The sequence below is a fragment of the Plectropomus leopardus genome, chromosome 1, assembly GCF_008729295.1.
Source record: "Plectropomus leopardus isolate mb chromosome 1, YSFRI_Pleo_2.0, whole genome shotgun sequence".
NCBI classification, from domain to species: Eukaryota; Metazoa; Chordata; class Actinopteri; order Perciformes; family Serranidae; genus Plectropomus; species Plectropomus leopardus.
In genome coordinates, this window is record NC_056463.1 from 21,630,917 (window position 1) to 21,643,588 (window position 12,672).

General features: G+C 40.0%; 2 protein-coding genes across 4 annotated transcripts in view; both read left to right on the plus strand.

The window, feature by feature from the left end:
• The first annotated feature begins 582 nt into the window (after positions 1-582).
• LOC121945465 lies at positions 583-4,429 on the plus strand. Its single transcript, XM_042489659.1, has 3 exons — positions 583-683; positions 2,126-2,551; positions 3,692-4,429. The coding sequence occupies exons 2-3, from the start codon at positions 2,210-2,212 to the stop codon at positions 4,019-4,021; spliced, it is 672 nt and encodes a 223-aa protein (XP_042345593.1). The 5' UTR covers positions 583-683; positions 2,126-2,209; the 3' UTR covers positions 4,022-4,429.
• A 1,348-nt stretch (positions 4,430-5,777) lies between these two features.
• The window catches only part of rufy2 (RUN and FYVE domain containing 2), a 55,461-nt gene continuing 48,566 nt past the window's right edge, over positions 5,778-12,672 (plus strand). The window contains exons 1-2 of one of the 3 annotated variants that reach the window (XM_042499369.1): positions 5,778-5,977; positions 7,911-8,198. In XM_042499369.1, coding sequence (XP_042355303.1) covers positions 8,123-8,198 — 76 coding nt within the window. In that variant the 5' untranslated portion in view covers positions 5,778-5,977; positions 7,911-8,122. Of the gene's footprint in view, positions 5,978-7,910; positions 8,199-9,692; positions 10,388-12,672 lie in introns of those variants that run through there. The other 2 variants (XM_042499290.1, XM_042499207.1) reach the window with 2 other exon arrangements.

Below are 12,672 nucleotides of genomic sequence, written 5' to 3' on the forward strand. Positions count from 1 at the left end.
CAGTATGATGAAACTACCCAAAATTGGAATTTAAGTATAGTACTTGAGTTTAGTTACATTTAATTCTCTGGATTTTTGTAAACATGCAGAAAGTTATCCTTTTTTTTTCATTTAAAGTAACATATTGAGAAAAAAGAGCCTTGAATAATCTAAACAGGAAACCACAGAAACCTTCATATATTGTGTGAAAACAAATCAAATGTAAAAAGACATCAGCAGAGATCGTTCATGACCATGTTCACACATAAGCCATAATAAACCTTCATATGTATTTGACCTGTAATTCAGCTGTTTCTCTGTCAGCAGCAGGAATGATCATATAGAGTATAACTGCTAACTATCACATGTGCTATCTATATAATTTGTGTTTAGTTTTCCCTCTAAATGAAGGGGTCTTAACTTTCTGGATCTGAATAATAACAGGCTGCCCCCTGTAGACCCTGTGTAAGTAGACTAGTCAGTTATTGTGACTGTAACTGGGTGTGCCGTCACTTGTGACATCCCGGTGATAACAGCTGATGTCCTCATAATTGGTGTTATCCATTGTGCTGTCCCTGTAATCTGCACTGTCCCACAGGAGGAATCCCCCAGGTGACACTTAGCCTGCCTCCAGCAGAGACGATGTTTGATGTCACGACTCACCATCGCGGCCTTCAGATGTAAATGAAATTGGATGCAGAGATGTGAGTACTCAGTCACACCTGCCGGGAGTCCTCATGTTGTTACCATTTAAAAACTATTTAAATTAGCCTTTATTTAAATTCTGCCCTTTGATAACCATATCTATCCCAAAGAGAAAGATCCAAACCACAGTGTCAACATAAAATGGCATGAAATCATGTCCATTTATATTTTTCATAAGAGGGACTACAGCTTACACATATAATAAAGAAATAAAACAGGAAACCGCTTCCCACACTATATGATTTATTATGATGTTTTGGCAAACAATTGAATTTTTCCAGGATATTTTCTTTATATATACACAAAGCATGCACTTAAAAAGCCATCCACAACCTGATAGCAATTAAGTTAATTATCAAGTTTATACCATAACCAGCACTTCTGGTGAGTGTTTGCCACGACTACGTTTCAGTAGCAGAGACAAAAAATATTTTTAAACCTTAAAGGCACAAATAGGGAGGAAAAGAAAGAATAAAAACTATAATCCCAGAACATTATGGACAATGACAACCAAGCCACATAATTTCTATTTCCTTCACTGTGTCTTCAAAGGAGAAGCCCATTAAAATGACTTTTATGTCCTGGACAGTACTGTGTGTCCTTAAAGCTACCCCTGATCTTGGTTTAGGCCTATTGTGCCATCTCAGCAGAGTCAACACAGTGACAATACAAGAACCAGCAGAGGTGAAAAGAAAAGAGCATATACTACCATCTAGTGTAGATAGGTGGGAAGCACAGTGCTCTGCTGAACAAAAGTCAAAAATATTATACATTAGATTGCTGCCTTTGTTCTCACAACTGTCTTGACACAGAGTTTTATTTTGTTCTGAATACGAACGTTATTATTCTTTCTCAGAAATAACAAACTCGGGAGCTGTTGAGCAACTCTTCACTTTATTTTAAATCTTTTTAACAATCTTACAATTCTTGTACAGCTAAAACAATGCAAACAAAATACATTTTTCTTTCGTATGTTCAACCAAACCATTAAATGGACAAAGTACAGTTTTAATCCAGAATTCTGCATAGTAGCATACATCTTAACATTGCAAACACCTGTAGGGACAACAAAGTCAGCTTAATTAATATTTCATGTTAAAGGGTTCAAAATCTTGAGAAATTAGTGGGAAAAGGTATATTTAAGACAATTCTATGACAAAATGGAAGAAATTAATACATAAAATTACTTCATTTGATCCAAAACAGTAAAGGCAATAGAGAACGGACTCAAAAGAGAAGTTTAAATGTCACAGACAGGTACAGTTTCCCTCTGAGGTGTAATATAAGGGAAGAGTAATACAAAATGGAAATGCTCATGAAAGTACAACATAATTCAAAGCGTATGCAAGCACAGTAGTTTAATGTACTTTTTCACCAAATAATACGTCAATGACAAAACTTTTATTTTGAATTAATGGAGCTCGGCACTTCCCTCTGTCAGAGTGAGCCCGCCGAGGGGAACGAACCCCGGTCGTTGTCTGTCGACGAAAGGACTTCGCGACGAAGTGAATAAACAGAAGACGAAATGAACACTGTGGAGAAGAAGCTGGCGGACTTGATACGTGAACACCCGAATCTATACGACCAGTCACGGCGGGACTACAAGGACAACCTGAAGGGACATCTGTCGTGGAGGGACATCGCAGACAACATGGGAAAGTCGGAGGAGGAGGTGAAGCTGAAATGGAAAAATCTACGTGACAAGTTCTGTAAGGCGAAGAAACGAATGGCCAAGAGAAGCTCCCCTCTGCTGACAGATGAGGAGAACCCGGTGGAGAGGCCCGTCCCGGTGCTGTACAACCAGCTGTCCTGGCTCAGCGCTTATGTTAAACCCAGAGTGGACACTGGCACGCTGGGGACCGACGAGGTGTGTTTACCTGTCTGCTATTCACTGATCTGTAATGTCTCTGATATTAAAAATACTAAGGTAACGTTAACGCTCGCGCTAACCAGATGTAACCTGGGCTACTGCTAACAACGGGCTAACTGTCACCATATATACACTCTGGTTACAGATGTATGCATCCCCAACGCTAATTAAATATATTTTAGTACAAGATAATCGCCTGATAACATTCAGACAAACCGACCACATCATTCCCGACGTCTGTCTGCCGCTCTGAGTATCCGCGTTTCCTTTTCAAAATAAAAGCACATGTTGGAAAACTTATAGTCAACAATTTAGTTGGGCACATTGATAAATGAATTGATCATTTGCTGGATTTCAGAGATCAGACGACAGGATGCCAGGATTAAAGAGCGTGGAGACCCCTAGCCTACACTGTATATAAAGGTTTATAAGATAAGATTGATATGATATTAATACAATTTATTGGTAAGATTTATACATATTATTTATATAAAAAAATGTCACAGACCTGTGGATGAAACTAAACCAAAGAAGTCAGTTACAGTGGTTGATGATTGCGTGGCAACTGACTGCAAACTGTTTAAGGTGAGGATTTTTTTAAGTTAGTCGCTTGGAGCAAGCAGGTTTCAACTGAGCTCAGTGTTCATGGAGCTGTGGAGTTATGCACTTTGTTGAAATGTGCTTCATATTTTTTTTTACATGCACTGGTGTGGAAAAGTGTATTCATACTTTAAAAAGAAGTAGTATAAGCACTTTAAAGTTGTCTCTTACCTCTAAGTCACGGTTTCAAGACTACACTGTTAAAGCGGTGTTTTGAGTCAAGATCAAAACAAATTTCTAGTAAGAATTGCTGCACCCTGTTAAATATGGACTTCAAGACTTTCTTGAAATGCAAATATTGGGAATTTAGACATGTGAGTAAAATTTGATTAATCACCCTTAATTGTTAAAATTCAGCAAATTAAGATTTAAAAAAAAATAATCAGTTGAATTCTGTATTTGTAGAGGATGACAATTGTCAAAAGTGACAATCGAGGGCACTTCGATATTTTTGGCTGTGATCGGCAAATAAATTAAAGCTGCCGTTGTTGCCTGTTTTGGTCAGTAATTCAATTTGCTGTTTTATATGCCACACAGGTAGCTGGAAGCGGCGATGACGCTGAGAAAGATCAAGATAAAGACGAGAAGGAGCAGCACTGTCCCATGCCTGTAGTTAGTACGAGCTATTCCCTTGTTGAGTCCTGTCCAAACAACCACCAGGAGATAGGAGCCTCTCTTAAACGCAAAAGGCAAACCACCACAGACGCTGAGATAAGCTCCGCAGATGCCCTCACCAACCTCAGAGATGAAGATGAACTGTTTCTGCTCAGCCTTCTGCCTTCACTGAAGAGGCTAACCATTAAAAAAAGGATGGAGGTACGGATGAAATTCCAGCAAGTGCTTTATGCTGCAGAGTTTGAGGACTGAAGGGCTGGTATGATTCTGTAAGCATTCAACCTGTAAAACTTTTTTTTTTAATAGCCATTATATCTTTTTAATATTTATTTTTGTATCACCCCTGCAATAAAAAATATTATATAGATCTCTATAATTGTGTGATATCAGAGTTTTCCATATATCAACAGCTTTATCTCTTAAATTAAAAACACAAAAAATTCTCTCATATTGAATGTAGGTAATAGAGCCCCCCTGTTGTTACTAGTTATAAAATTAGAGTATAAATTGTCACATGTGCAGTAAAATCAAATGCAATCAAATACAACAGCACTGCAAGTCCCTCCTTTTTCAAGCTCATAATTTTCATTCAGCTAATTTTTAGTTGCTGTTGTGATGTTGTTTTAATGAACTGGTTTTTACTAGAGGACTTTGTAATATTTTGTCCACAGCCATTTAAGCAATTGGGGTTTGAACTGGGCAAAATGTGTGCATGTGTACCTGTTGACCTGCTGACCTGGTAGAGTAATGAAAAATATCAACAGTTGTCTGGAGTCATTGGTTGATAACTTTTGTATTGAAAAGAACACACTAATGTCACAATTACAAAGTATTAGAACTACTTAGCTCAGCCACCTCAATGCTGAGAAGCATGTCCGGACAATTTATACACTCTGAATTTTGCATAGAGCCCCTTTAGGGGCAAAAAGCCCCTAAAAGATTTTATATAAAAAGACCTCTGACTGTACATAAATATCTCTTCCATAACTTTCTGAAAGGAGTAATTTATACTGTATATTTTTTACAAATAAATATTTATAAATTTATATTTTAAAATTTATAAATATGTAACAAAAAAACAGTTTTAGTTTCTTGCTATTTTTGCTTCTACTGCCAAAATATGTTGGGTTTTAAAATACAGGCACAGTCTGTGCTGCAGATGTACAGAAAGGGTCGCCCTAAGTCCAATGTTCTTAGCTCAGATTGTTACCTGCTGCAATTTCAATTCAGGAAAACAACATTTTTAATCTACTGTGCAGTAATCTTTCATTTCGCTACTCAATCTTTGTGTTGGTTGATAAGAAAGTCTTAGCAAAATTAGCTCTAACTCTTATTTCTTCGAGAGTACTTTCTAATTGCAGTGATATTATTTGATTCTCTTAGCTGCAAGTCATTATCTCGCACGCGCACACACACACACACACACACACACACACACACACACACACACACACACACACACAACATCTCTGCTCTCTCTCAACAAGGACCTCCCTTTATGTTCAGGGATTGGTTGGTAACAAAACACTTGACCCTGCTCTGTTGTAGAAAGCACTGTTCACCAGCATTTGTATGTTTTCATTCACATCCTCATGTGTTCCATTCACGTGGGCGGCGCTGTGTCATTGTACTGTGTGGGTCGGGTGTTTGTATGAGTGCAAGTCTGTGCCTCTCCTGCTTTACCCTCCCATCCTCTCGCTCCTCTCAGCCTCACTGTATTTATGCCCCTCTCTCTCCCCTCTTTGCTGTGTTACTCCCAAACCCCTCCCCCTCTCCCCGGCTTCCTGCTCTCTTGTCATTGGGTGCTTTGTGGGGTGATGGTTGTGGTTTCTCTTGGTGATGTCTCCAGAGCGTTTTCCGGTGTACAGCCCCAGAACTACAGAGGCTTTTTTTGATTTAGCAAGAGATAGATAGGTAGATAAAGAATATGTAAAAGAACATACTAAGACATATGTATCTGTTCATCATCTCTGTGGAAGTAATGCTATGCCTGGCTGAATTGTCTATCATGGGACATCTAGGAGCCACTACCTGCTGCCTGTAGCTGCCACAGCTGGACTGTACATTCTGCAAGGAAGTCGAAGAATCAAGCCGATCCTGAGCCTCTGACTCCACATACAGGACCAGAACACAGTCTTATCCTTCGTGGGACCAGACTACTGACAAGCTGCAGGGATAAGGATCAAATCTGTGCCACTACTGCCTTAGGTGAGATGCAAAAACTGCATGATAACATACTGTATATGTTCAGGAACAATGATGTGAAACATGTTGTTGGTAACAATACAGTATAGGTACAGTACTGTGTAAAAATCTCTTTTGCTATTGTAGGACAGGATAATTCTTGCTCCTTGTTTTCTGCTAATATTAATAAATCATAGTAACAGGATATGACAGCATAGCATCACTCCAGCACTGCTGCAGAATGAAAAGCTTGTTACTACGATGATACAGCATCTCTTCGCTCCATTGGTGGGAAGAGAGGTTCCACTGAAGACTACTGATTGGTTGTTCCAGCTGTCTGTCATGTGGAAGGGTGTGTTCCTACAATTAGCATGGTCATATGGTATGAAACAAACTTACCGCCCTGGAAGAAGTGTGTTTGTTTAGGTGTGGTTCAGAGATCATGGGAGAGCAGAAACACTGAGTGGAGGAGGAGATGCAGGAGAGAGATGTAAAAAAATGGATTGAAATAGACTGAAAAAGAGCCTGTGTCCTATGTACTTTTGATGTGATGTGTCAAAATGAACCAGCGTGCAGGCTGAATGCACCAGATTATGAATCCAAAATATCAGAGCTGCAATGCTAAGTTAATCGAATTTGCTAAATTTCAGGAGCAAAGCGGTTTTAATGGCAGCTTTAGACCATTACCATGCAAAACTGACAGCTTATGAAGTGATGAATGATATTTTGACTGGCAAGGCAAATGAGACATTGATATGTTATATATTGATAATAATGATGATGATGATAATAATAATGATAATAATAATAATAGCTATTGTTATTATTATTATTAGTTTTAGTTTTAGTTTTCTTGTATTTATTTTTTCCTCCTCATCTTTCCTCCTATGTGCTGAGGGCCTCCTGGCATTCCCAAGAGGGTCAGGGCCCCTGCTATAAAAGTCACTGAATAAGGTTAACAGAGAAGGAAACAACAAAGAAAGAAAGGGACATCAACATTAAGTCAGCAGCAGACTGAATTTTAAATTCACTGCTGAATGCAGCCATTCAAAAAAATTAACACAGGCAGTATACGGTCAGCTAAAGGGTGTACGGATCTGCAAGAAGCAGTCATATGACCCCCGGTCAGCCCTCAGCTATTAGAGAGAGAGAGGGAGAACAAGAGAACAACAACCAGTAAGAGAAGCAGAACGAGAAAACAACACAAGGGAAAATACCGCTGGTCCCTGTAATGCACTTTACTGGAGCCTCCATGGTTTGTCAGTTTATCTTGCTGTGTGTTTTAATGGACTTAATATTGCCAGTTGGTCCAGTCGGAGGCTTTGACATCCTCCTCTTACATCATCATAGCGATGTGGAGGCCCACAGGATGCACTCTCCATAAGCTATCACTTGAAGAGAAAGGTAAAACCTTCTATTCTCTAATGTCAGTTTTGGTGTTGACTGTATAACTTTTACATTAAATAAAGGTTTTTTGGAGTATGGTACAATATCCGAGAGAAGAAGCTTTTGCCTTTTTATTTACGACAGCGAAAGGTCTCATCCTGTGGTGTGTGTTGGAGTGGTGTTTGTTTGAGTCAGTGAGGAGAAGTGGGAGACGAAGATGTAATGGTCTGTGACAGAGACTATAAACAGCGACCGAATGTGTGTGAGCCCTGACTGTAATAGCCTAATAATTACACTGAATAGCCATTTTGGAAATGCAAATTGTTCAGTGTTTTTTCTGGAGGGCCCGTGGTTGTGTATAACATGTGCCAGGCTTGTGCCCAGCCAGGGATGTCTGTGCATTTAACAAAGCTGTGATGTGCTGCAGAGTAATCCTTGAAATGATCCTTGTTCTGTGTGCAGAAGACGTGAACGTTTATAGCTAAATAATTTGCATTCCTTCCATACTCTTCTCTAATCTCCTTGCTTCTAAGATTAATTGGGTTGGTCTCCACTGTCTGTTTTGTTCCAGGCTGTCTTCCTCACGAGAAGCCCAGCATGTCCTGAGACTGGTCAAACTGGGACACACCATATTAGAGGGTCTTCTGGTTCCAGGGAATCTGAAAATCTAGGGAACGCTCAACAGAAACCAGATCAGAGAGTCACTTCAGCACTCGGGGATCTGCTTGATTTTCCTTTTTTTCTTTGACACAAGTCAGTGGACAGAGTTGAGCCCCACTCAGCATGTACTCCCCTCAGAGTCTCCACCGCTGGGGCATCACTCACAGTGAGAGTATGGAGCGCTTAGCCTACAGCCAAGGTATGTGGTCAAGTGTTATTTTAATGAATAATTCTCTCTTGTATATAACTCTGCTCCACTCCACCTGCAAACTGGTCTCATACAGTGTTCCTGTAATGACTCATGAACATCAGTTCAATACCAATCAGTGGATCCATACCACTGCACTGAAACAAAGCGTCTCTCCCATTTGCAGTTTACTCCTTTTAATTGTACACTAAATCAGAAATGTCCATTTGACATAGTCTCCACTCTGATCCTAACCCAAATATACAGCAATGTAGGTTATTCATAGGCCTAATGTTGGGCAGACATTGATAGAAATTGGGAATATGAATGCATGTTTTCTTAAGTGTGTAATCTCCTGAAAATAAGAATCATTGTGTTTTTGTTATCCTAAAATGAGACGTTTATATCTAAATACTGAGTCAAAGATTTTTGGATGTGTCTAGGAATTTAGGAGCTTTTGGGGCTTTTAGGGCATTTCTGAAGTTTAAGAACAATTTTAGGATTTTTGGATGTTTCTAGAATTTTAGGGCATTTCTCAGATTTTAGGAAGTATCTAGGATTTTAGGATGTTTTTTGGGTTTTAGGACATTTCTAGGATTGTGGGACATTTCTAGAATTTTTGGACATTTCTCAGATTTAAAGATGCTTCTAGAGTTTTAGGACATTTCTCGGGTTTAAGGACATTTCTAGGATTTCAGAACATTTCCAGGATTTTAGGACATTTCCCAGATTTTAGAATGTTTCTAGTGTTTTGGGAAATTTCTAGGACTTAAAGATATTTTTAGAATTTTGGCACATTTAGGATTTTTGGACGTTTCTTGGGAATGAGGACATTTCAAAGATTTTAGGACGTTTCTGGAACTTTAGGACATTTCAAAGATTTTAGGACGTTTCTGGAACTCTCGGACATTTCTTGGATTTAAGGATGTTTCTATAATATTTTAGGAAATTTCTAGGATTTTAGGACTTTTCTGGAATTTTAGCACATTTCTAGAATTTTTGGACATTTCAAGGAATTTAGAGCAGTTCTAGGATTTTTGGACATTCCCAGTATTTAGGATGTTTCTAGAATTTTCATAGCCAGATCTGTCAGGCCCTATGGGGAATCCTCCACTGGCACTTTTTTTTTTTTTTTTTTTATAAAAAACTCTATTTTTATGTTGTTTTATGCACTCTGGCACCATATGTAAAAGTACAAAAACAATTCCCTATGTAAATCACTTTATTTTTATTGTGAACTGGGGGCCACCTGGCACCTTCTCCGGGGCCAGATTTGGCCCGCGGGGCTTAAGTTGAGTAAGACTGTGTTAGACTCTTCATTTTCACACTCGCATATCTTAAAATAGCTGTCTGGGCCCTCTTGTCTCCAAGCCTCTCAGTACCATCCTCTACCTGGAGGCTGCCTGCGGTGTTGTCTTCCAGCGGCAGGGGGCGGCACGTCCTCAGCGCCGCCGACACTAAAGTCATTACGTAGTGCTGCCTTTTGTGTGTCTCGTGAGCCCGTTGACACCGCCCCTACGGAGGGTGCAGCGGGACGTAAAGAAACCAACTGTCGGTTAAGTCTGCTAGCTGTAAACAAATCTCTACGACACCGCGATGAGCGGAAAACACTTGTATCCCGAGGAGCGGCTGTCCGCGCTGTCGCCACCGCGGCTAACGTCCACCATGTAGACCGACGCCTACGGCTCACAGTCCGGGGACGTTACGACGACTGATCGCTACCTCTAGCCAGACCTGTCATTGCTTTGGCCGGTGTTATCACAGGTATTTTTACGCTACGTTGCCACAATGGTCGCCGGGTGATTTGTACATCAAAGCTGGCTCGCTAACGGTTGGCTAACCGTATGAATCTGGCTGTTTATAGCGGCACCAGCTACACTGATTTCAGAGGTACATGAACATGGCATCGCCCGCAGAGCACGACCTGACGCTGTCTGAGGCGGACAGCAGCAAGGAAAAATCTCAGGTGTTTGGGATTTTAAGGCTGCAGGAGGAGAAATCCGTTGGGGAGAGAGCTAACAGTAGCAGCACAGTGAGAGGAGGAGGAGGTGGAGGAGGTGGCGGTGGGGCAGACGGGAGATGGCAGGCTCCTATCTTCGCTTTGGCCAGGAAAGCATCCGAAACCATTTCAGGGAGCATTCACGTCCTGCCCAAAGTGTCGGATCACAGGACGCCTCTGCCCGGGGACTGGACCGTCCAAGGTAGAGTATTACCAGCATCAGGGGGCCGTGAGGTTCACGAAGGGAGTGTCTGGTTAATAATATCAGGTCTTAAGACACCCAGTAACTTTTTTTTTTTAAAACATTTTTTTTTTATCGTTATCAGTTTTTACACAATCAGTCCTCCTTTGAGGTCTTCAGGAACAATCAGTCATTCAGTCAGCTGCTAATTGGAGCACAGATAATAGTGTCAGCTGATGTGTGTAGATACAGTGTGACAACACCAGCTGGTACTAGGGATCCACAGATTTTTGGTCTGGACGATTATTGGAGCCGATACTTGGCATTTTGTCGATTATCTGTATCGGCGTTTTACATGGTACATCACTCTTTAATATCTAACGTTATCCTATGAAATATATACATTTTTTTATATTATTATTTTTATTGGCAAGTTATAAGGTCATAAACCACATAAATCAAGACAGAAAAACTTAAAAGTACAATCACACACACTCACACACACATCTAGGAGGAGCCTTTCCAGTAATTAAACAGATCATCATAACCATGTGTCTAAAGGACACAAGCTCATACCAGACCCTAATGTCCACAGTAACCAGGGTTGGTGTGGACAAAATAAAAACAGAAATCTAGGATCAAAATACAGAAAGGAAAATCGTGATCCATATATCCATAAAGGTGGGATCAGATTGAATATAAAATGTTGCAAGAAGGGACCTCAGAGGTTCTTACATTTATCTTGACATTTTAAATTATTATTGAATTGCAGCTTCTCCATGTGCATAACTGAAATAAGTTCATGCGACCAATTTCTAAAGCATGGTAAGGTTAGTGTCTTCCAGTTTTTGAGGATACGTTTTTTTGCTATTACCATGCCCATCATCAGGGTTGTTTGAATGTCTAAAGGGAGAATTTAAGAGTCCTTTGAGCATTATAGCAATTATATAAAACAGAGGAAAAAAGCAAATATTCAATTAAAGCTTCCGTCGAGCAACATCTTCTGTCGTTTAAGCAGAGCGCTGGGCTCTGTTTTTCCAGTGTACCCATCAACCAGTGAGTGTCTGTCAGTGGAAGTACCCACACACTCACTATTTTTAGCTTCTGGCAGATTTCAGGTGTCCATCAAAGACTTGCAGTTGAATTATGTAACATCAGAATAACTGAAGTGTTGTTTCAGGCATTCAGTGCAACAGGGCTTAGTAATAGTTTGATCGTTTGTTTTTTTAAACAATAACACAGGGAAATATTTAGGAGCACAACCTTTAAGGACAATTTAAAATCCCCTTAACTGCATTAAACTTAAATCACCATTAAAACATCCAGACCCCTAAAGATCCAGGGTGTAGGATAAAGTGATATGTAGTGGTAAGGCTGCAGAACTTAAACTTCTCCCGTGTGCCAGGCTTGTAGGAGACCTATGGTGGCTGATGTGAAAACCTGAGTGGCCCTGTCTTGAGACATTTTTTGATTTGTCCATTATTGGCTGCTGTAGAGCAACATGGTGTACTCCGTGGAAGAGGATCCCTGCAGTACGTAGGTATAAACTGGTCATTCAAAGCTAACAAAAACAGTACAATTTCTATTTTTTTTGGCAATTTTAATCAAATAAAAAATAGGTATGAATATTATTAGGGTGTAAATCAACCCAACAATATGGGTGTAAAGTTTCTGCACAATACTATATCACATCAGTTTTCTAAAGTCTGCCACGACATGATTTCGATTTGACTCAGTTTAGAGGCCTTAGATGTATAAATGACTCGATTGAAGTACATATCCTTATTGTCTTTTTCTTAGCTGCTTGCCATTATCTGCCTGGCATCACGGCGCTAAGCACTGTTGGACTGTTTAGCCTTTCAAACCGTGCTAACCAAAGCACATCGATCTCCTAAAAAGGAAGGAAATGTGCTTGGATGGAAATGGTGACAAAAGCATAACTCAGGAAATTAAAAATAAAGGCATATCTTAATGATGGTGATATGTATCCATATTGTCAGTTTGCAGTGATGATATTAATTCATTGATTTTTGAATCGATATATCACTCCAGATCAATGTATAATCACAACCCTAAGTATTATATGCCCTTTCTGTCAACAGATACTCCTAAATCCTACACACTGGACCTTTAAGTATTGTAGCTTTTTATTATCCTCAGATTTGAATGAATTGTAGAGGTCACATGGTGACACAGGCAGTCAAAGGGTTACAGTGTTTTCCTCAGTATCCTCAGGGCTCACAGCCCCGGGGCGCCCAGAAGTCATGCTGATCCCAAGAAATCATCTGATTTGTCAGCGTCTCTGC

What these genes read in the sequence shown, in the direction of transcription:
- LOC121945465 (XM_042489659.1), top strand. Translation starts at nt 2,210, where the DNA reads ATGAACACTGTGGAGAAGAAGCTGGCGGACTTGATACGTGAACACCCG. An exon ending in GCACGCTGGGGACCGACGAG is followed by an intron (nt 2,552 to 3,691) that starts GTGTGTTTACCT and finishes TATGCCACACAG; the next exon opens with GTAGCTGGAAGCGGCGATGA.